The 25,671-nt window shown below is 37.0% G+C and overlaps 1 protein-coding gene across 1 annotated transcript in view; it reads right to left on the bottom strand.

Annotated features, from left to right (window-relative positions):
* The window catches only part of SEL1L2 (sel-1 suppressor of lin-12-like 2 (C. elegans)), a 103,166-nt gene that overhangs the window by 76,578 nt on the left and 917 nt on the right, over positions 1–25,671 (bottom strand). Inside the window, exons 2-3 of the mRNA XM_005860574.2 lie at positions 13,188–13,243; positions 927–1,095 (exon numbers count right to left, since the gene is read on the bottom strand). Coding sequence (XP_005860636.2) covers positions 927–1,095; positions 13,188–13,243 — 225 coding nt within the window. The remainder of the gene's footprint in view (positions 1–926; positions 1,096–13,187; positions 13,244–25,671) is intronic.

Genomic DNA, 25,671 nt, shown 5'->3' on the forward strand with positions numbered 1-25,671 from the left:
AAAAAAAATAAAAATAAAGGGTCGCGGCATTAGGAAGGTTGAGAACCACTGATCTAGAATGAGTAGGGGAAAAGTCTGCAAATATATGGCAGGATTCTACCCACGAATAGCTCCATAAATGTCTTTAGTGCTTCACTTTATTAAATACTTGAGATGGGAAATCATAAATGTTTCAGTTTGAGTGAGGTTTATACTACAAATGCTAATCAGTGTACCTATGCTGAATAAAAGGCAGGCCATGTTTTGATGTAAAAAAAAAATGGTCAGGTGAAATGTTTCAATGTATATCACTTAGATTTAAAATAGGTTAAAGAGATGTTTATATAATTTTTTATAATGCCATTAAAAACTGATCTTAATTTTTTTCTGTCAGAACTCTTAAATATAAATTCATACATATGTTAGAAAAGAGAAAGCTTTCATGCATCAGACTTAAATAAAATGTTGAAATTGACTCTTAAATTTTATGATTGAGCACTGGTTAACTCTTATATAGACAGAATCTATGCAGACCTTGTTTATATTGTCTAGACTAGACCATTCTTGCATCCAGAGAAATTGATGCATTAATAGGCATGTCTTTACCAGGGGAGTTTCAGATAGACTAGGGAAAATAAGAGTATTACATTAATTTTGATTTTCTTCAAAGTATAAGGGTTTCAATTAGCAGAATAGCTAATAAATGTTTTATCTGCATATTTTTTTGATATTCCCCCCCCCCCAGGAGTTCTATTTATTAACCTTGCTTATTTTCATCAGTACAAATTCTGAATCTAAAATGAGGGTCAGAAACTGCCAAATTTAAGGCTTTTGTATATATAAATATTTATTACTATATCCTAAGACTTAAAAAAGTAGCTCTAAAATTCAATTTTAGATTACATACAGTTATTTTACATTTACATGTGAAAGGCAATTCAACTTACAATAATTTTTATTTCTTTTCGAGATATCTTTATTTCGAATTTCTTTTATTCTTAATTTATGTTGATTCTTCTTTTTTTCCAAGAGATTTTCTCTTTTATTGATTACTTTGACCAATTTTCTTCGTTCCAATATATATGATAAAAATTGTTTGATTTTGTTCACTGATATCTACAAAGAAAAAGATTTTTGCTCATGTTTTGTGTAACTTAAAAAATAAAACAGGAATGTAAAAAATTCATCTATTCATGGGAAAAATAGTAGTTTAATGCAATCACTCTAATGACTGCTCAGTTCACTTTAAAAATTCATATCATTTTTTTAGTCCTCACCCAAGGATATTTTTTAAATTGATTTTAAAGAGAGAGCAAGGGAAAGTGAGAGAAAGAGAGAGAGAGAAACATCAATGTGAGAGAAAAACATTGATTGCCTCCAATATGCGCCCTGACTAGGGATTGAAACCGCAACCTAGGTATGTGCCCTGACTAGGAATTAAACCTGCAGCCTTTTGGTGTACAGGATGACACTCCAACCAAGTCACCTGGCTAGGAAAAGAATTCATATCTTTTATAAATAAAAACTTTAAAATCTATTGTATTTTCATCTGAACTGCAGAGCCAAGCATTAAAACCTAAATTTTATAAATAAAATAGTCAGAGAATTTTACTTTTCTACTGGTAAGTTGTCATGGTAATATCAATTGTGTACACTTAAAAAAGACAAAGATGTTGATACTGCCTTCACATTACAACAAATTTATGATAGACAGAAAGTAAGAAAATCCTGTGACTAGCTAAAATAAAAATGTAAAAAAAATGTTTTCCAAAGTTCTTTCCACAATTTAACTCCCTCTTTCCAAGGTCACTTTCTAGACTGCTGAACACCTCCCATGTTGTAGCAAAGACATCAGAGCAATGACCCAGAGGCTGGAACATGCAGGGACATGAAGCTATGCAGTAAGGACTTTTATTTTTAAACAGCTCTATTGTGATATAATTCTCATTTTATAGTTATAAATGTACTAGAGTCCCTGACCTGTGGGATCGTGCCGAAACCGGCTCTCTGACATCCCCTGAGGGGTCCTGGATTGCAAAAGGGTGCAGGCCAGGCCTAGGGACCCCACCAGTGCACAATCGGGCCGGAGAGGGACGCAGGAGGTTGGCCAGCCGAGGAGGACTCCAGGGCATGTCTGGCCCATCTTGTTCAGTCCCGATAGGCTGGACCCCAGCAGCAAAGTAACCTACCGGTTGGAGTGTCTGCCCCTGGTGGTCAGTGCATGTCATAGCAACTGGTTGACGGGTTGACTGTCTACCTCTGGTGGTCAGTGCACATCATAGTGAGTGGTTGAGCAGCCTTAGCATATCATTAGCATATTACGCTTTGATTGGTTGAACAGACGACCAGACTACCAGACACTTAGCATATTAGGCTTTTATTATATGGGATAATTATATGTTTAAGTGAACAAGTCAATGGTTTTTAGAATATTCACAGATATGTGTAACCATCATCACAGTCATTTTTAGAACATTTTTATCACCTCAAGAAGAAACCATGAATCCTTTAGCTATTACCCTCCCTATTTTCCCAAGTCCCCTACTCTCAGTCCCAAGCAACCACTAATCAATGTTCCATCTCTATAGATTCCCCTATTCTGGAATTACTATACTATGTGGGTTTTGGTAACTGACTTCTTTCACTTAGCATAATGCTTTCAAGGTTGATCCATGTTGTTTTATGCATCAGCATTTCCTTATTTTTTTATGGCCAAATAACATTCCTTATATGGATATACTATATTTTGTTCATCTGCTGATGGACATTTGAGATGTTTCCACATTTTGGCTGTTATGAATAATGCTGCTGCAAACATTCATGTACAAGTTTCTGTGTAAGGGCTTTGAGTGTGGGGTTGCCAGACTCAGCAAATAAAAATACAAGATGTGTAGTTAAATTTGAATTGCATATAAGCAATGAATTTGTAATAAGTATAAATATGTGCCATATATAGATCTTGTATCATAGAAATGCATACTTGAAACCTATATGATCCTATTTACCAATGTCACTCCAATAAATTTATTAAAATCTATAATAATAAAAGCATAATATGCTAATTAGACCAGACGTCCTTCTGGACAATCTTACAGACAAAGCCAGGGCTGCGAGGGAAGCTCGGGTCCTGGGTGCCAGAGGGAAGCTGATGCTGGCAGCTGGGAGAAGGAAGGCCTACTTTTGCACAAATTTCGTGCATCGGGCCTCTAGTAAATAAATAAACAAATAAAGCCAGTTAGACTGTTTAAAAAAATAAGTATGTGTCAAATATTGCATGTTAACAAATAAACCCACAATGTATAATGGCTCAAAATGAATAGGCAAGTGTTCAACTTAGTGGCAGCTCCATGCTGTCACTCAGGGATTCAGGCAAATAGAGGGTGTGCTGACTTCAACATGGGAATCCCAAGGTTCTCCTAAGCATTGATATCTAGCAGGCAAAAGGGAAAGAGCATGGAAGACCATGTGCAGAAGGGTTTTTGTTTTATTTTGTTTTGTTTTCTTTAATAGGCCAGACCTAGAAGTGGCACAGTGCTGTAAGCCACTTTACACTGGGTAAAACCATAAAATAGCTCTATCCAAGTCCCCAGGCAGCTGGGAACATAAAATCTGGGTATCATAAAGAAGAGAACATGGACGATGATGAGCCTCCAGCATTCTCTGGTACAGTGGGATTATCATATGCTATTGTCATTAAAAGAAACAAAATTTTGATTCAAAACTAGCCAACAGCTAAGTTAAGGAGGTAGTGCAAACTTGTCAAATGCCTCTGATTGTCTAGTGTTTCTATCTTCTCCTTCTACAGTGGCCACTGTTTCTTGATTTTGATTCCTTTTTTTTTTGTTTTGTTTTGTTTTGTTTTGTTTTGTTTTGTTTTGTTTTCTTTAATAGGCCAGACCTAGAAGTGGCACAGTGCTGTAAGCCACTTTACACTGGGTAAAACCATAAAATAGCTCTATCCAAGTCCCCAGGCAGCTGGGAACATAAAATCTGGGTATCATAAAGAAGAGAACATGGACGATGATGAGCCTCCAGCATTCTCTGGTACAGTGGGATTATCATATGCTATTGTCATTAAAAGAAACAAAATTTTGATTCAAAACTAGCCAACAGCTAAGTTAAGGAGGTAGTGCAAACTTGTCAAATGCCTCTGATTGTCTAGTGTTTCTATCTTCTCCTTCTACAGTGGCCACTGTTTCTTGATTTTGATTCCTTTTTTACTCAATGGGAGTGGGCCGTATAACAGCCAACTGGAGCAAGTACTAGTATAACGGAGCTCAGGCAGATAGAGAGCCTTCTCTAACTCTCAAAAGCATCTAAAGATTATAAAATTCAATAAAAGACACAAGTATTTACTGAGTATCTATCTCAGGCCCTGTTTTAAGATAGACATTTGTAAGGAAGACAGCCATGCACAGTAAAAAGACTTTGCCCTCATGAAAACGATGTTCTGGTGGAAAAGATAATAGTCAACTGATAAAAGGTTTTTAAAAAAGACTAAGGGGATGAAATTGATAAAACTTGGCATTACTTGATATAGGATGGTTAGGGACAAGTCCTCTGATAATTTTTGAGTAGACCCTTCTGTGAGGAAGGAGGGAGTTAGTAATAAAAGTACTTCAGGAAAGAGAATTGTAGCAGAGGAAATATCAAATGCAAAGGCCCTGAAGCAAGGGCACCTAGTGATGCAAGTAAGAGAGTGTAGTTGCCACAGAATGCTTGGTGATATTAGATAGGACAAGGTTCTCAAGGTCTGGGGGCGTTCTTACTAAATGCTATTTTTGCTAAATGTTAAAATGTAGCATAGTATTTTGTAGAGGAAGAGGTAAACAAGAAGAGCTTGATAAGAACATGAATAAGCATAGCCAAATGCAAGGAGGAAATCAATGTGTAATCTATATATATGAAAAGCCAGTAACCAGAACTCCATAATGATGGAACAACCGGTCCCTATGATGCCCACTGCAGCCAGTGAACCAGCCTAACCAGGGGGTGGGGCCAGCCGGCCAACCTCCCTCAGCCATTCCCCCTGGCCGTCCCCACCCCTGATTGCCCCTGCTACCCCAATAGGGGGCGGGGTCTGCTGGCCAACCTCCTGCAGCCCCTCCCTCCAGCCAGCCCACCTCATGATGGGCCCCCACCACCCCGATCAGGGGCAGGGCTGGCTGGCCCACCGTCCACAGCCCCTCCCCATGGCTGGCTCTGCCCCCCCAACCCCAATTAGGGGTGGGGCCTGCTGGCCAATCACCCATGGCCCCTTCCCCCAGCCAGCCCAGCCCTGATCGGGCCCTGATTGGGGCAGGCCAGACGGCCAACCTCCAACCATCTCCTCCTCCCGACAGGCCCAGCCCCAATCCGCCCCAATTTGGGCCGGGCCTGCTGGACCCCACCCATGCACGAATTCCTGCCCTGGGCCTCTAGTGTGGGGCTGGCTGGCCACCCTCCCATGGCCCTTCCCCTGGCCACTGACCCCCGATTGGCCCCCCCACCCCATTCGAGGGTGGGCCAGCTGGCCCACTGCCCAAAGTCCCTCCCCACGGCCAGCCCCACCCACAATGAGCCCCCTCACCCCAATCGGGGGTGGGGCCCTCTGGCCAATTGCCTGCAGCCCCTCCCCCCAGTCGGCCTGACCCTGATTGGGCCCCAATCAGTCCCGCCATCTCCTCCTCCCTACAGGCCCGGCCCCGATCTGCTGATTGGGGCTGGGCTGGCCAGACCCCACCAATGCATGAATTCGTGCACTGGGCCTCTAGTTAACCTATAATCATGGAGCTTAATTTCAAGTGTGGGAATCAAAGATGAACAATTACATAGATATATAACTGCACATGGTGATAAAACATGAAATCCCAATCTGGGTAAGGAATATGTTCATAGCAACATTATTTATAATAGCCAAGATCTGGAAACAGTCCAACTGCCCATCAGTAGATGAGTGGATAAAAAGCTGTTGTACATTAACACAATGACACACTACTTGGCTGTAAAAAAGAAACAACTCTTACTTTTTGCAGTATGGATGGACCTGGAGATTATTATGCTAAGCAAAAGAAGCCAGTCAGAGAAAGACAAGTACCATGTAATCTCACTTATATGTGGAATCTAATGAACAAAGTAGAACCAGAGGCATGGCTACATGGAACAGACTGACAGAGGTCAGAGCAAGAGGGCAGTGGGGGGACTGGATAAAAGAAGGTGAAGAGAGTAGCCAAGTAACATATATACATAGCCCATGGACACAGGCAACAGTGTGGTGAAGGTTATGGGGGAGATGGATAAAGTGGGGGAAATGGGAGACTTCTGCAATAGTGTCAATAATAAATAAATAAAATTCATTTATTTAATTGAAACGCATCTATTTTCACATGTCTTGCTTATTTTATATTTTAAAAGAAGACTGTATCATCTAAGTGTTTTGTGTAATGATTATATCAAGTGTAGGAGTTTTATGTCATGTTATTAAAATTAGTTAAGCAATAAAAAAAGTCTTGTTTTTTGAAAAAAAATTTAAAGGGAAACATATGAGTAGATACCTGGTGTATTAAGGACAAAGAGCCATGTGATTATTTGGCAGATCATCCTAGGCAGAGAAAAACAGTAGGCACCGAAGTAGAGGTATTCTTGGGTATTCCAAGCTAGCATGAAAGCTGAGATGGCTGGAATGGAGTAATGGGGAGAGTGGTCAAAGTTCAGATAAACAGCAAAGACCAGATCATGTAGGACCCTGTGGAACACAAAAAGAGTATATGTCTTTGTGTAATGGGACATATACTTTGAAGTGAATAGACTGCAGTGGGGCAAGAATGTAGGCAGGAGACTAAGGAGTTGACTAACATAGAGTCTACATGGGTGAAGCTGGTGGCTGGTGGTGGAGTATTTAAGTGACTGGATTCAGGATATATTTTAAAGATCCACGCTAGGTGTTGTATTGGGCATGAGAGAAAGAAGTTAAATTTTTATCCCAAGCATCTGGTGGATGAAGGAGCCATTTACTGGTACAATTAGACACTAGGGAAGGAACAGGTTTGGGGTTGAGGAAAATCAACATCCCACTTGTCAACACATCAAGTGTCATGCCTTTTAGACATCCCAGTAGATATGTGTCTTAGTTTGTGACTAAAGTTGAGGCACTGTACATGGTTATAGATGCTGGTAGACTGATAGAGTGGTTGGTGTAGGAGGATGTAGATTTGCTCTTCAGACTGTCTACTTTTTTCAATGAGAAAACAAACCCAGAAAAGTAATCAGCTGAGAGTGTTGAATTTTGAGAAGAATATATGAAACAGTAGCATTAGAGAGGGAGAAAAATTTGATTAGGGAAATGTTCAGGTTTGCAGAGACACATTGAAGGCCTACTTGAGACTTGTGGTCATAAAATTGAAATAAGATTGGTTGCCTGATTGTGCTCATTTCCAGCCACATTCAGGTACTCAGGTGCAAGAATTGATATGTGGAGAACTGCATTCAATCAGGGTTGATGTTTTACCAATAAAGTGGATGGAGCACAAGAGGAGTAACTAAATGGAAGTTCTATAACAAGGGAGAGATTTCACAGGACCCCCAAACTCTTATCTGCAATTCCAAAATCCAAAAATATCTGAAAACTGAAAGCTTTTCAACAGTTTTGTGTTCACATTCAGATGGTGAAAAAATCTGCCTGCACCTGATGTAAGGTTATGTTCTTTATTTATCTGATTTAATGTGAATATTTATGTTTTACTACAAAAATGTTAATGTGTTTGAAAACAACTTATTTTCCCAGCCTCTGCTGGAGGTATTCTATAAATATAATGTATAATGTCTCTCTCTGTGTGTGTATGGTATTACACTTCTACCTCTAAAAAAACCTGAATTTTATCTCATACTCTTCCAAAATATTAAATTGGAGAGAACACTTATACACTCATTATATGAAGCCAGTATTACCCAATACCAAAGCCAGACAAGGACACTATAAGAAAATTACAGACCAATAATCCTGATGAATATTGATGCAAAAATCTTCAACAAAATACAAGCAAATAGATTCAACAGTACATCAAAAGGATTATACCATGACCAAGTGGGATTTATTTCTGGAATGCAAAGATATTTTAACCTACAAAAATCAAGCAATGTAATATACCACATTAACATAATCATTTCAACTGATGCAGAAAGAGCATTTGACAAAATTCAACAACCTCTCATAATCAAAACACTCAACAAACTAGGAATAGAAGGAAACAACCTCATATAATAAAAGCCATATAGAAAAACCCATACCTAACATCATACTCAATCTTTCACTTTTGTGAAAGACTGAAAGACTTTCCTTTAAGATTAGGAACTACACAAAGATGTCTACTTTCACAACTTCTATTCAACATAGCTGAAAGTCCTAGTCTGAGCAACTAGGCAAGAAAAAAATAAAAGGCATCTAAACTGGCAAGAAGTAAAATTATCTCTGTTCACTGATGACATGATCTTTAAAAAAATATTTTTATTGATTTCAGAGAGGAAGGGAGAGGGAGAGAGAGATAGAAACATCAATGATGAGAGAGAATCATTGATCAGCTGCCTCCTGCATGCCTCACATTGGGAATTGAGCCCGCAACCTGGGCATATGACCTGACTGGGAGTTGAACCGTGACCTCCTGGTTCATAGGTTGATGCTCAACCACTGAGCCATGCCAGTCAGGCAGATGATGACATGATCTTACATGTAGAAAACCTTAAAGATTTCACAAAAAGCTGTTAGAATAAATAAATTTAGCAAAGTTACAAGATATAAAATCAACACATAAAAATCAGTTGCACTTCTACACACTACCAATGAACAATCATAAAAAGAAATTAAGAAAACAATTCCATTTACAATAGCATCAAAAAGAATAAAGTATGTAGAAATAAACTTAGCCAAGGAAGTGAAAGGTATCTCCATATTGAAAACTATATAACATTGCTGAAAGAAATTAAAGAAGACAAAAATAAATAGGCATCAAGTGCTCACGAAGTAGAAGATTTAATATTGCTAAAATGTCAATAGTACTCAAACTGATTACAGATTTAATGCAGTCCCTATCAAAATTCCAATGGCATTATTTTTTTTCAGAAATAGAAACATTGAACCTAAAATTTATATGGAGTTTGAAGGGACCCTGAATAGCCAAAACAACCTTGAGAAATAAGTTGTATGTCTCACACTTGCTGATATCAAAACTTTTTACAAAGCTATAGTAATCAAAATAGTACAGCAGTGGCATAAACACAGACATGGAGTAGCATAGAGAGTTAAGAAATAAACCCTCTGCAATATGGTCAAATGATCTTCAATAAGAATGTCAAGACCATTCAGTGGGGGAAAGAACAGCCTTTACAACAAATTGTGCTTGGAAAATTGGATATCTACCTATAAAATAATGAAGTTTGTCTATTACTTTAAATTATATATAAAAGTTAATTCAAAATGGATTAAAGACCTAAATGTAAGACCTGAAATCATAAAATTCCTAGAAGAAAACCTAGGGAAGAGCTTTATGACACTGCATTTGACATCAAAAGCACAGGCCAAACAAAGAAACACTAAGTAAATTGGATTACATCAAAATGAAAACCTCTGTGCAACAAAAGACACTATCGATAGAGTGAAAAAGCAATTGATGGAATGGGAGTAAATACTTACAAATCATATACCGGTATATGATAAATGGTTAATATCCAGAGTACATAAAGAATTCTTACATCTCAACAACAACAAAAAGCTCAAACAACCCTATTAAAAAATGGGCAAAGAATTTGAATAGCTATTTCCTTAAAGAAGACACACAAATGACCAACAAGCACATGAACAGATCATCAACTATTAGGGAAATGCAAATCAAAACCACAATGATATACCATTAGTTTGGTTACTATAAAAAAATCAAGCAAATGGAAAATAAGTGTTAGCACAGATATGAAGAAATTGGAGTAGTTGCTGTGGAAAGCAATATGATGGTTCCTCAATAAATTGAAATTAGAATTACTATATGGTCCAGCAATTACACTTTAAGGTATACACCTAAAAGAACTGGAAGCAGAATATCAAACATATATTTATTTGTACACCCAAGTTCATAGCAGCATTATTCACAACAGCCAAAATTTGTAAAATTTGTAAAAAACCCGTGTCCATCAACAGATGAATGGGTAAACAAAATGTGGTATATGTATACATATAATAGAAAACTATTCAGACCTCTAAAAGGAGAAAAATTCTGACACATACTATAATATGGATGAACTTTGAGGACATTATGCTAGTGAAATAAGCCAGTCACAAAAAAGACATCTATAATAATCTATAATAATAAAGCAAAATATGATAATTAGACTGGACATCCTTCTGGATGTCCTTCTGGGGCTGCTGCTGTGAGGGCCTGGGCGGCGGCCAGGGCTGCTGCTATGAGGGCTGGAGTGGCAGCCGGGACTGCTGCCTTGGCCCTTGGAGCCCCTTGCACGGATTTCGTGCATTGGGCCTCTAGTATATTATATGATTCCACTTACTGGTATATGAGGTACTTAGAGTAATCAAATTCATAGAGCTAGAAACTATAATGGTGGTTGCCAGGGGCTGGGAGGAGGCAAGAATTTGAGAGTTTTTGTTTTATAGATATAGAGTTTCAGTTTTGCAAGATGAAAAGAATTCTGGAGATTGATTATACAATCATGTACATGTACTTAACACTAATGTACTATACACTTAAAAATGGTTACGAGGGGTAACTTTTATGTTATATATATTTTAACCACAGTATTTTTAAAAGAAAACCTGAATTTTGAAACATAATTGTTCCCAAGGGGTTTTGGAAAAGGGACTGTGGTCCTGTAGTAATGCACCATCAACTCTAAGCCAAGTAAGAAGACAAGTGAATATCTGAGGGGAACGATGAGCAGTAAAAGAAGTAAATGGATTTAAGATCCAGTGATGGAGTATCCTAGAAAGCACCAAATGGTCAGCAGAGACTTGGAAACTTAAAGTTTTAATTTAGAAAAGACATAGTTTAGGTTATGGAAGTAGAGAGGAGGGTATAGTTATCAGAGCAAAAATATCTAAACAATGAAAATGAAGGGCTAGTAGGTCCTAGCCAGGTAGCTCAGTTGGTTAGACCATTGTCCTAATATGCCAAGGTTGTGGGTTCAACACCCAGTCAGGATACATACGAAAATCAACGAATGAATGCATAAATAAGTGGAACAATAAATCAATGTCTTTCTCTCTCTCCCTACCTCCCTCTCTCTAAAACCAATCAATAAAAATAATTAAAATAAAAAGAAAATGAGTGGTTAGGATTCATGGATACTGAAATTTCCAGAGCAGAGAGAAACATAACATAGTTGGGGAGAAAGACCATAAGTAACTTCTGTACTTATCTTCTATTACTCTCCCAATGAGAATGTGGCAATAAGAAGGGAGAAGGATAACCACCCAACCAGGACCAACATAATTGGGTTGTGGGAGAAAATGTTTGAGAGGGCTACAGGGGAAGTTTTCATGAGACAACTAGATTTACTAGATTCAGTTAAAATGAAAGCTAAGGTAATACTTAGAGAAGTATGATACCAGGATGGATGATTATAAAAAAAGAAGAGTCCAGGGGATGGAGAATCTACCCATCTTATAACCACATCTTGAGTAAATGATAGTAGCATATTTAATTAAATCAGTAAACCTATTTTATCTTTCAGATGTTATTGGGCAGGCATTACATATGACAAGATATCAAGAGCCCACAAGGGAAAGCAAGGTGACCTGATAAAGCTGATGTCCCTTCAGTCTCCACCTGCCTTAGGACAAACTGAGCTTTATGCCACGATCAAATTTATTTCTGTACATAATAATCCCACCGTTAATTATGGGATGTGATGGTTATGATAATTGAAGATGAGCTAAATTTGGAGCGATTTAGAAAATGTTGCAATGTAGAAAGGAGTTTTTGATTTACATAAACCTTTTTTTCAAAGTTTAGTCCTTTAATCTTGATTTAATATTTATTCATTAATTGAATAAACATTTGTTGACTGCCTCCTATGTGCCTAGCACTATTCTAGTTGCTAGAATAACCACAGTGAACAACACAGACAAAAACCCCTGCTCTTATGAGTTTATATTCTAATGGAAGGAAAGTGATAACAAACATAACAAAATATGGTATGTACAGCCCTGGCTGGTTTGGCTCAGTGCATAGAGCGCCGGCCTGCGGACTGAAGAGTCCCGGCTTCAGTTCTGGTCAAGGACACATGCCCAGTTGCAGGCTCAATCCCCAGTAGGGAGTGTGCAGGAGGCAGCCAATCAATGATTCTCTCATCATTGATGTTTCTATCTCTCTCTCCCTCTCCCTTCCTTTCTGAAATCAATAAAAATATATTTTAAAAATATGATATGTACACAGTGGTAATTCTGAGAGAAAAAATACAGAAGGGAAGGGAGATAGAATGTGTCATGATAGGGTTTTCAATTTTAGAAGAGTGATTGCAAATTTACAGTGTGTTAAGGGACAGACTCTCCAAAAAGATAACATTTGAGCAAAGACCTAAAGAGGTGAGGGAAGGGAGCCACATGATATCTGGATTCAAGGGCATTTCAAGCAGAAAGAACAGAACGGTGAGTGCATGCCTGAAGTTTCTGAGGAATAGCATAGAGAGTGTGTCTAGAATGGTATGAGTAAGGGAGACAGTAGTAAAAGGATGTTAGAGATAAAACTGGTGCAGACCGAGTCTAATAAGCAAGACACTGGTTTGACTGAGTGAGATGCGAAGACACTAAAAGGAATGATTTCAAATGACTTACAGTTACAGAATTATGGTGGGTGCTGAGTTGAGAATAGACTGACAATGTTGAATTCCTTACTTCCAAAATGCCAGAAAACATTATGAAGTTAATAAAGTTTAAAAAGCATCTGTGACTCTATTAGCCAGACTGGCCTCTGTCCTTTTTGTTTTAAGATTTCGGCCCTTAGACAAGTCATGGCTTATGAGAATGCTTGTCTTATCTTTTCACAGTAGAATGAGTAAATATTTGTTTAATGGATGAATACAAAATACTGATTGAGAATGAAAAAAATAAGAACAGAAACAATAGTCAATAATTACTTGTGTATGAATTCTGAGCAGGCCAAATTAATACTAATAGTGCCTATTGCCCAAATTTTGTATTAGAAAATATAATGATTTAGCAAAATATTTACCTGTGTGGTGACATTTCTTTGTTTTTGCTTTTTATTATGTCTTTCTGCTTCAATATCTACAATATAGAAAACATTTCTATAAAATTTGAAAACATCAAAAAATTTCACTAAATACAATTTCTTGTTAAAAAACGTTCTAATTTTTAGAACTCTAAGAATAATAGTTGAAAATAATGTGCAACTTAAATAATGTGTTTAATTCCTTCACTGATAATTTTTAAATATTTTTTCTCCTTTTCTTTTTCTTTTTTTCCCCTTAAATATACCAGAGATGATATTCAATCAAGCATTTTGAAAGAGTTCTACAAATAATAGAATTAATCACAGTAATAGAAAGCTTTCTGAATTAGAACTTAATTTAAATGTATCTATGTAAATAAATGCCATCTATTAATAGAGAATATTAAAATGGAGAAGAAATGCAATCTTTTATATTTTCATAGATTTATATGTCAGAGAGATGCTAAAATTAATATAGTTGAATGATATAAATATCTGAGAAATGTAGACTAGAATCATTACATCAGGCTTCAAAATTTGAGAAAACAATTTTCACAAGAAATTTTAATGAATCTTTTTATAAAGAATAGAGTATATACCATATATTCTATGTAGAATATATGTCATCCTTAGTATATTTCATTTCTGCATAGTACTTAAAAGCTCTTAACTTACATATTTAGAAAAATAAGTCTCTGAAAACCTGGTATAACAAGGTGATACATCATAGCATGCCAACTTAATCACTTTATTAGGATTGATCATTTTTAATTACTGAAAAATTATTTGATGCTCAGTATAAACAACCCTATATATTTCCTGAAGTAAAACATGCATGAATATCATACACTCACATTTTACAAACTGAAGAATTTAACTCAAGATGAATATATGGGGTAGTCAAAATTTTATATTTCCCAAAATCATGAGTTTGTACTTTAAGAGCAGGTTATAAATTTTCAAATGTTACCTTTGCATTGTATTTATTAATTTGTTATGTTTTATTTTTTCTCTCACTGGTGAGCTTTAATACTTGGCCTCATAATTCTGTCTGTTCCATTTACTTTGTAAGCCAGACCTTATAGAAACTGTCCCAAAATATTTGATATTTAGTCCTTTGTCAAACTGGAGTAATTGGCAAATTCTAAATAAAAATTCAATAACTGCATGTTGACAAATGCTTTAATATCAAGCATATGAAAAATTTAAGAAGATTATGCATATTTCACACTATTAAGTACATTAAAAATGCTCTTTAGGTTCAGGATATAAAATAAATTACACCAGAATAAGATTTTTATTACAAATGAAACTTTGTCCCAAGATTGATAAGTGATCATTTTGGGCCATGGATTCTCATTGTCAGAAGTAACATAGCATCATGGTTCACCATGTGGCCTATGAGTCAAATAGGCCTCTGTTCTAGTCCTGATGTTGTACCTATTTCATTAATTTATGGTATCAAATGAGATAATCTATGTAAAATATATAGAACAATACTTAACACATGTTCAGTGTTTAATAAATGTTATACATATTATGATTATTTTATGAGTCCACTTTGTTAAAGGATTTAAGATGCCTTCAAGATAATAATGTATGTAAATTAGTATTTTAAAAGGGACTGTGGCAAATAAAGCATTATTAGAGACTTCATATGTTAGAAGTTATTAATGCTTTGCCTATAACAAGACTTCTTTCTCAAAGTATTTTCTTCAAAATAAATTACTTAGCCTAATTATATGTGTATTAGAGGGCCGGTGCATGAAATTCGTGCACTGGGGGGTGGGGGGTTCTTCAGCCTGGCCTGTGCCTTCTCGCAGTCTGGGACTCCTCAGGGGATGTCTGACTGCCAGCTTAGGCCCCACGGGATCAGGCCTAAGCCAGCAGATGGACATCCCTCTCGCAGTCCAGGACCCCTTGCTCCTTACCGTCCGCCTGTTTGCTTCTTACTGCTCGGCTCGCTGCTCCTTGGCACTGCCGCGGAGGTGGGAGAGGCTCCTGCCACTGCTGCTGTGCTCACCAGCCAGGAGCCGGGCTTCTGGCTGAGCGGTGCTCCCCCTGTGGGAGCACACTGACCACGAAAGGGCGGTTCCTGTGTTGAGTGTCTTCCCCTGGTGGTCAGTGCACATCATAGTGACGAGTTGTTCTGGTCATTCCGCCATAACAGTCACTTAGGCTTTTAATATATAGATGGAACTACCTGATAGTCAATGTGCCCCCTCCCCCCCCCGAAGAGTCCCAGATTGTGAGAGGGCGCAGGCCAGGCTGAAGGACCCCACCGGTGCATGATCGGGGTCGGGTAGGGACATGGAAGGTTGGCCAGTGGGGGAGGAACTGTGGGAGGGCTCCAGGGCGTGTCTGGCCCATCTCAGTCCCGATTGACCAGACCCCAGTAGCAAGCTAACCTACCAGTTGGAGCATCTACCCACTGGTGGTCAGTGCACGTCATAGAGACTGGTCAACCGGTCGACTGTCTTCTCTCTGGTGGTCAGTGCATGGCATAGCGAGTGATTGAATGACCTTGGCATATCATTATCATATTACGCTTTGATTGGTTGAACGGATGACCGGATAACTGGACACTTAGCATATTAGGCTTTTATTATATAGGATTAGAAATTAGACAGTGTGTAATATTATAGCCACAGTAAATGTTTAGTAATTTTTAAACTCCATTATCACAACTACAAAAAATAAACTGGAAAAGGCAATGTGATTTGATATATTCCCATTATTATATAGTCTCTAAAGTATATAGCAAAATTAAAGTTAGTATGAACAGTATGTATAGACATAGAAAAGAAAGTATAATGCTCAGCCAGCATGGCTCAGTGGTTGAGTGTCAACCTATGAACCAGGAGATCACAGTTCAATTCCTGGTCAGGGCACATGCCTGGTTTGTAGGCTGGATTCCCAGTGTGAGGCATGCAGGAGGCAGCCAATCAATGATTCTCTCTCATCATTGATATTTCTCTCTCTCTCTCCCTCTCCCTTCCTTTCCTGTTTGGCTCAGTGGATAGAGCATTGGCCTTCGGACTGAAAGGTCCCAGGTTCGATTCCTGTCAAGGACACATTCCCCAGTTGCAGACTCGATCCCCCATAGGGGGCCTACAGGAGGCAGCCAATCAATGATTCTCAATTCTCATAATTGATGTTTCTATCTCTCCCTTTCCCTTCCTCTTTGAAATCAATAAAAATATTTCAAAAATAAAATAAAAATATAGTTTTTAAAAAAAGGAAGTATACAGTATCATTTGTATTACAGCAACAGGAGAAAATTATGGCTATCAAATGGAATAAAGTTTGTATTATACACTAGACCAGAAAATCAAACTGTCATTTGTTAAATATTAACATGAAAATTACAAGGCTAACAGCAATCATCAAAGGTTGGATATGTTTAGATAGAATTAGTAAAATGGGAGGAGGTATAAAAATCTAACTGAAGAAATAAACTCTTTTATAGCTTAAAACATAAAAAGAAGACAAAAGAGCCCTGGCCAGGTGGTAAAGTGCTTAGAGTGTCAGCCCATGCACCGAAGGCTCACAGGTTTGGTTCGTGGTCAAGGGAAAACATTAAAAAAGTGTTTCTTTTCTAAATTTCAGGCTTTTAAGTTTTTTATTGGCTACTGGAAAAAAATTTCTGCTGCAAACAGTATCTTGAAGAACGCTTTCTCTATCAGTTGAGAAACACTGGTGATTGCTGGAGACCTGTCCAACTGTTTCATTACCTCCCTCTATATGAATACTGATATTTCCATAAATTTCATCACTCTCTATGAAAAACACAAGTCACTGGGTGCAAGAAGAAAATATTCATCTACTTATGTGAAGTTTTAAAAATCTTCTTTTTAATTTCTACTTTAGGATATGTTTTATAAGATCTGTAATATATCATCATAATAAATAAATAAATATAATACAGTATATCATCAGAAAGGATTGATATACAGTTACCCTTGGAAGGGTTTCATTCAGCTCTAGAATTGTAGCTCTAGCTATAATTATATATCAGTTGCTTTACATAGTTTATATCTAGCCTCCATAACAACCACCAAGACATCAAGCACAGAATATTTGTATTCCTATTTTACTGGTGAGGAAACTGACACCAAATGAGAATAAATAACTTGTTCAAGATCATATAGCATTCAAATGCAGATCTGACTCTAGAGCTGTTCCTTTTTCTACTTCACTGTCTCTCTAAACTTTACCAAAGGATTCACAATAGATTGATTTTCAATGGCAAGCTTCTACAATGACATAAACTCCATTGTCTTTACAAAAACTGACTTATGTAGTAAATTTTATGAAACATTTATTTGCATAATGTGAAACATCATTTTATATACACTAGATTTTTAAATTACTAAAACTCCATTGAGATGGATTAAGGACGAAGCTAGCACTACAGCCCACTGCCTCCAAAAGAATTATCCTTATGGTTTAAGGTTCATGGAGTGAAGCCATCTGATTCACAGAAAACCCACAATGTTTTTGAAAGAGCTCTGTTGAAAAAAAATGCTACTAGCTTGGATTAAAAGAGATTGAGAGCTCAAAATGAAAAATGAAAAGTTAACCTGAGGGCAGACGGTTGTGGATTGTTACAACAATGGCCCCCAGTGAACTACAACTACCTGTGCTCATATCTGCTGCAGCCACCTTTCACTTCCAATTCTTTCTCTTGGTTGCTCTTAGCATATCTACGACAGTCTGGCATTTTCAAAATAAAGCTTATTATCTCAAGGAAGAACAAAGAAAATATAAAAGGCAATGACACAGTTTAGTATATGGGGGCAAAAGTAGGTTTATGGTTGTGAGCACACAAAACAGCTTATTCTTGTAGTATTATTTAGTAATTATTGTATTCTTTATTTGTACTACAATAATAAACCTACTTTTGCCCACTTCTGTATACTAACAAATCTTTGGTTTTATAGTACCTCTACTGCATCTGTGGGAACCCTAATCAGTTAGTGTATGCCGTATGTTCAAGGCCACTCTGAGCATAGGAATCCTAATCAGGGTGTTCAAGGCCAAGTTGCCATAGGCAGGTACAAGGATGAAGCAAGCTATACACTGCCCAGGTGTGCCTTTCTGTCGCCCAAATACTGAGGTTACTATTTGGCATGAAGCCTCTTTTGTTTGAGCTTGTCTGAGCTTGTATATAAGTTGCCACTGACCAGCCTGTGGTTGGCTCCTGTGTAGATCCTATGTTGGGGGCTGCATTGTAGGGAAGATGTATTACTGACCAGCCGGTGATGGTTGTTTTACTAGGATGGCTCCTGTATAGCTTCTATGTGTGGGGCTATGTTGTGGGGAGGATAATTACTGACCAGCTAGTGATGACTGTTTTTGCTAGGATGGCTCTCGTGTTTGTTACTGTATTAGCAAGGACTGCTTTACTGGATTGCTTTGTCTAATGCTCCTTAGTAGCAACAGCTACTTGGGCTACAATAAAGACTCTCTTATATACCCACAACTTCTCATGTCTTTTCCATCTGAAACCCAGCAACCAAGGAGGTCCAGTCCCTGGCAGAGGGACTCAAACACAACAGTTGGCATAGTCGAACAGGATAAAAGACCTGTGCACCCAACAACTGACTAGCCATATACTCTTGCACATTGGGGCAAAAATTTTATTCTTTCAGTTCATTCCCATCTCTTATTTTGTCCTTTAAGTATTTCTAATTTCTTTTTCATCAAGGGCCTTCCCACTTGTTCTCCAGAACTGATGAATCTTGATGCTTTAAAAAAATATTTTTTTATTGATTTCAGAGAGGAAGGGAGAGGGAGAAAGAGATAGAAACAACAACGATGAGAGAGAATCATTGATTGGCTGCCTCCTGCACATCCCCCACTGGGGTTTGAGCCCACAACTTACATGTGCCCTGACCATGAATCAAATCATGACCTCCTGGGTCATAGGCTGATGCTCAACCACTGAGCCATATCAGTAAGGCAATGCTTTTTTTTATTTTAGAAAAAAAATCTCTTCTATCAGGGAAACAGAAGGATGTACATCACTCTTTCTGATCTGGGAATAATTATCTTCAATCCCAGCACTGTAGCCTTGGATCCAAGGTTGTGGGGGCAGAGTTAAAAAGAAATCTTTAAAAAAACAAGTTTTTCTTGCCTACCACATCTCATTGGCTGATAAACTATAAAAATTAGATTATAGATACAGTAAATAAATTGCAAATGCCAGTAAAATCACAAAATCAATGAAAAACTAATAAAATGCCACTGTTGGAGTTTATGTAATCATCATACTACCAAAACACCTGGTAGAAAAGTAAATAAATCAATTACTTAGCCATTTGTTCTGTATCAGTGGTTCTCAACCTTGGCTGCACATTAGAATCACCTGGGAATATTTTTAAAATCATGATTTCTGGGCCTCATCCTTCTAGAACCACTGTTCTATATGAAAGCATACATATGAATACTACATTTTAAAATATTTAGATTGATTAAATTTTTTATTTTACATCTGGCTGTTTGATACCATGTAGAAATGGCCTGAGGCAAGTAAATATGATTATGCGGTAAATACACAGAGCAATTCACTTGGGAGAATTACAGACTTAGAATAACAAACAGGTGATATGGAGTAAAAAAAAAAAAAGCAAAAAACAACCCTTGTTTCCCATTACAGCAGTGGTTCTCAACCTGTGGGTCGTGACCCCTTTGGCGGTCGAACGACCCTTTCACAGGGGTCGCCTAAGACCATCCTGCATATCAGATATTTACATTACAATTCATAACAGTAGCAACATTACAGTTATGAAGTAGCAAAGAAAATAATTTTATGGTTGGGTCACAACATGAGGAACTGTATTTAAAGGGCCAGAAGGTTGAGGACCACTGCATTAGAGGATTCAGGTCTTACTAAATTCTATACTTCAGGGTTTTGAAAATCTTTACATTTAGAATAATAAAAATGTCTGCATGACCTACTCCATAGATTTGCGAAATATATTTTAAAAATTTTAAAGTATTACACAGATGTTATTTATTAGTCTATTTTATAAGTGCTAATTAAGCATCTACTATGTGTCAAGTTCAGCAATGAATATAGGAAATAGAAAAAGTAAGTAAAACACAGTCTCTGCATTCAGGTAGTTAACAATCTAGTGAGGGAGTTAAAATAAACTAAATTATGAGACTATGATGCATAAGAAAATAAAGGCACAATGTGCCATGAGAAAGGTCTTGGGAAAGTTTTGGAGTATGTAGAACTTGTGATGGACCTTAAAATATAAGCAGGATGTTATGCTGTAGATTTATGGTGGTGATAGGGAAGAAGATGGGATGGCAGCCCTTCATGGCAGACAGTCCATCTGCAGAACATACTAAGAAAGACCTGGAAGTGAATTAGGTAAGTATACTGAGTAGCTAATAATTTGAATGGGTTGAAAAAAAAAATGTGTGTAGCAGAGACAAAACAAAAGGGAACTTGGCATCTGATTGCATAGGATTTTTGTGGCTGGACACTTGCAATTTATTCTTTCCTTTTTTGGAGGTATAAGGTTAAAAAAAGCAAAGGTAACTTAGAATTCCTTGATTTCGCAAGTTATTCAAAACAGCAATGGTAATAGCAAGAACATTTCTGAAGTAGGGTATTGATTGCCTGTATTGCTTAGGCTCAGCATCCTCTGCAACATGTCCAGGACATGGCCTTTGTGTGGCCCCTCTCTGAACATGACAGTGACCTAAACATGATTGCTAGGGAATTGCTTCTTGACCTATGATTAGTATGAGACTGGTGAGCTACTTGTGGTTTTGTGTGTGTGTGTGTGTGTGTGTGTGTGTGTGTGTGTGTGTGTGTTTCTGCCAAGAAAGAGAGTTGCCAGGTGGATGAGTGTCAGGGGAGAGAGTTGTTATAAATTTTCTTTAAATTAAATTTATTTTTTTTCTAATTATAGAAGTGTATGATAGTGAGGAATTACTGCTAGAAAGAGAAAGACAGGATAGAGAAACCTTGGATGATCTAGAGCCAGAACTCCTGGCAATACCTTTGCACTGCTTCAGTTATATTACCTTACACTACCTTCAGTCAGCTGCTGAGTTGGTAGGGTGACAGAGAAAAAACACACTATTAATTCTACTTCCATTTTCTAAGCCACACTTTGGAGGTACATTATTCATCTTTCCATCATCATCAACTACTTTATTCTGAGAATTTACAAAACAAACAAACAAACAAAAAAACAAACAAAAAACAAACTTCTAAAAACTTTCTCTAGATGAATGCAGAGTCAGAGATAATCATATAGTAATTGCATCATCCTTCTCTAAGTGTTTTAATATAGGTAAAATCAAAGTACATTGAGCATTTGAAAAAAAATGAACAGGCAATATGCAAATTTGTAAGGTATATTTGAGTGGAAAAGGACACTCTTTTTTTGCCCTGAGTGTTAGAGTAGAGGGGCAGAGAGAGAAAAAAAGAGTGGAGTTTAAGGGCTGATTTTATGTATGAATCTTAGGGGTTTTTTTTTTAGCACTAGCTTGAAAAGCAACTGTTCCTCTCTACACTTCCCTGGGTCTCTGTAGACCTGCAATCAATAAATGATCTGTTGAAAACTCATGTCTGATCCTGCAAATCACCATATTCCAAGAAGAGCTCTGTAATCATCATCACTGTCTCTACTTTTTCCTCTCCTGTTCACTCCTATGAATTGAAATGAGGCTCTGTTCCTGCTCCTCCAATACAACTGTCCTGGAAATGTAGATTCCCCAGCTATTAAATCCAGTGCTCATTTGTTGGCCCTTACCTCCCCATTCTCTCTGGCATTTGGCACTACTGGCCATTCCAATCTTCTTGGTACAATCTGACCCTGGACTCTAATGACACTATTCTCTCTAGCCTTGTTATCCATCTACTCCTCTCAGTCCTCACTGCTATTGCTATAATTTAAGTCCTCATTGTTCTTATTTGGGCTATTCAATAGTCACCAGAGTTACACAACTAGAGTCCGTCCACCTCTTTACTGCCAAAGTCAAAGCATAATTCTAATAATGTTCTTCAATGAGTGAACCCTTAAACAACTCCCCATTGCTCACAGGATAAAGTCCAAACTTCATAGCCTGTCTCTGCCTACCACTCCAGCCTCATCAATTGCTGTGTTTTTATATCCTATGCCACAGCAAACTGATATGCTTATTTATAGATCATGCTTTTTTTGTCCTGTGTCTTTGTTACCTTTATCCGGTTTGAAATGTTCTTGTTCTCCTTTCTCTGCTTGGTGAACACCAATCTTTCAAGATTCAACTTATGCCATTTCTTTTATGAAGTCTTTCTGATCAATTGTTGACTCCCTCATTTGTGCCCTATAATACCTCAATACTTCTATTTTAATAATATCTACAAAACCTTACAATTAATAAAACTTGTTTACCTGTTTTTCTCATCTAAACTCTAAACTACTTGAGGATAAGGACTATGTCTTAGATGGCCTTGTATCCCCAATATACATTGGCACATAACTTTTATTAAATATGTCTTTTAACCCTACAACTCAATGACTTTTAGGATATTCACAAATTTGTGCAATCATCACCACAACTTTAGAAAATTTTCATTACCTTCAAAGAAATCCCTTAGTCATCATCTCCTCAATTCCCCTATACCTCTGAGTCCTAGGTAACCAGTAATTAAATTTTTATCTTCTGGATTTGCTTATCCAGAATATTTCATATGCATGAAATCATACAATATATGGCTTTTTATGTGCAGTTTTTTTCTCAGTATAGTGTTTTTAATGCTCATCCATTGTACTCTGTTTCTTTTTTTGCTAATATTCCATTGCACAGATATACCAAATTTTATTTATCCATTCATCAGTTGGTATACATTTGGTTTTCTCTTTCTTTCTGGCTACTACCTATAAGGCTGCCATTTGTGTACAAGTTTTTGTATGAAAATAGGTTTTCAATTTTCCTGGGTATATACCTAGCAGTGGAATTTCTGGATCACACAGTAATTCTATGTTTAATCTTTTGAGAAACTGTCAGGTTATTTTCCAAAGTATTGCACCATTTTTTACAAAAATAAGGTGAAATTCATAGCATATAATTAACCATTCCAAAGTGCACAATTAAGTGTGACATTTAGTGCATTAACAATGTTGTACAACCACAATCTCTCTCTAGTTTGAAAACTTTTTCATTATCCCAGAAGTATACTCTGTACTCATTAAATAACTCCCCATTCCCCTCTCTCCAACCCTTGATAAGCACTAAGCTGCTTTCCTTCTCTATGGATGTGGTCTTTTGTATCTGGCTTCTTTCACTTATAATGTTCTTGAGGTCCATCCAACTTGTAGTATGTATCAGTACTTTGTTCCTTTTTATGGCTGAATAATATCCCATTGCACATATATACCATAATTTGTTTACCCACTCACTCATTGATGAACATTTAGGTTGCTTAAACCTTTAAACCCTAATGAATAATCAATAATAATAAAAGCATAATATGCTAATTGGACCTGACAGCCTTCCAAAGCTGCCGTGGTGGGGGCCGAGGCAGAGGCGGCCTCTGCGGTGGGTGGGGGCCGAGCCCCTTGCATGAATTTCGTGCATTGGGCTTCTAGTGTGTGTGTGTGTTTTTTAATAAACATCTGTGTACATGTTTTCTGTTTGAACATATGCTTTCATTTCTCTTGGGTTTATACATAGCAGTGGAATTGATGGGTCATATGATTATCCTATGTCAACATTTTGAGGAACTGCCAAACTGTTTCTACAGTGGCTGTATCATTTTACATTCTTATTAGCAATGTATGAGCATTCCTATTTCTCCATATCCTTGCCAATGCTTGTTATTTTCCACTTTTTAAATTATACCCATCTAATGGGTGTGATGTGGTATCTCATTGTGGTGTTGACTCTCATTTTTAAAATGACCAATGATTTTGAGTATCTTTTCATGCATTTGATAGTCACTTGTATATCTTCTTTGAATAAATATCTGTCCAGTTCCCTTGCACATTTAAAAAATTGGGTTGTCATTTTTTTTGATGAGTTATAAGGGTTATTTATATATTCTGAATATTAAACCCTATGGGATATATGATTTGCAAAAATTTTCTCCCATTCAGTGGGTCATCTTTTCAGTTTCTTGATAATGTTCTTTGAAGCATAAAAGTATTTAATTTTGATGATATCCAGTTTATCTATTTTTTCTTTCTTTTTTTTTTTGCTTGTTCTTTGGTAGCACATGTAATCCAAGGATACAAAGATTTATGCCTATGTTTTCTTCTAAGAGTTTTTCAAGCTTTAGCAAGTATATTTAGATCTTTGACCCATTTGAATTAATTTGTGCACATAGTGTGAGGTTTGCATCCAAATTCATTCTTTTGCACTTGGCTCTCCTGGTGTCCTCATTATTTTGTTGAAGAGATTATTCTTTCCCTTTCCCACTGAGTTGTCTTGGCATCCTTGCTAGAAAATCAACTGATCATAAATGTGAGGGTTTGTTTCTGAACTCTCAATGATATTCCACTGATCTACATGTATATCCTCATGCAAACTCTACACTGTCTTGATTATTGTACCTTTGTAGTAAGTATTGAAATTGGAAAACATTCATTTTCATAAGAATTTTCCTGCAATTTTGTTAATATCTGCAAAGAAGTCAACTGGGATTTTGATAGGGATGTATCAAATCTGTAGATCCATTTGGAGAATATTACCATATTGAGAATATTAAGTTTTTCAACCCATGAACATGGGAAGTATTTTCATTTATTGGGGTTTTAACTTCTTTTTTTAAAAAAAATATTTTTATTGATTTTTTACAGAGAGGAAGGGAGAGGGATAGAGAGTTAGAAACATCAATGAGAGAGAAACATCGATCAGCTGCTTCCTGCACACCCCCTGCTGGGAATGTGCCCGCAACCAAGGTACATGCCCTTGACCAGAATCGAACCGGGGAATCCTTCAGTCCGCAGGCCGATGCTCTATCCACTGAGCTAATCCTGTTAGGGCAAGGGTTTTAACTTCTTTGAACAATTTTGCAGTCATTAGTGTATGAACTTTGCACTTCTTTTGTTAAAGTTATTCCTAAGTACATTATTCTTTTTGATGCTATTATACATAGAATTGTTAATTTCATTTTTGTTTTGTTCATTGAGATCATATAGAAATGAATTTTTATATATTGATCTTTTATCTTGTGACTCTGCTGAACTTATTAGTTTTTATAGTTTTTTAGTGGATTCCTTGGGATTTTTAAATATAAGATCATATCATTAGAGAATAGAGATAGGTTTACTTCTTTCTTTTCAATTGATGGTTTTTATTTATATTTCTTATCTAATTGCCTTGGCTAGAACCTCTAGTCCAATGTTAAATAGAAATGTCAAGAGTGGACATACTTGTTTTATTCCTGATCTTAGGAGGAAAGCATTCATCTCTTACCATTAAATATATTAGGTGTGGTTTTTTGAGGATGCCCTTTATAAGGTTTGAGGAA

Source organism: Myotis brandtii, unplaced genomic scaffold (assembly GCF_000412655.1).
Source record: "Myotis brandtii unplaced genomic scaffold, ASM41265v1 scaffold137, whole genome shotgun sequence".
Lineage (NCBI taxonomy): Eukaryota > Metazoa > Chordata > Mammalia > Chiroptera > Vespertilionidae > Myotis > Myotis brandtii.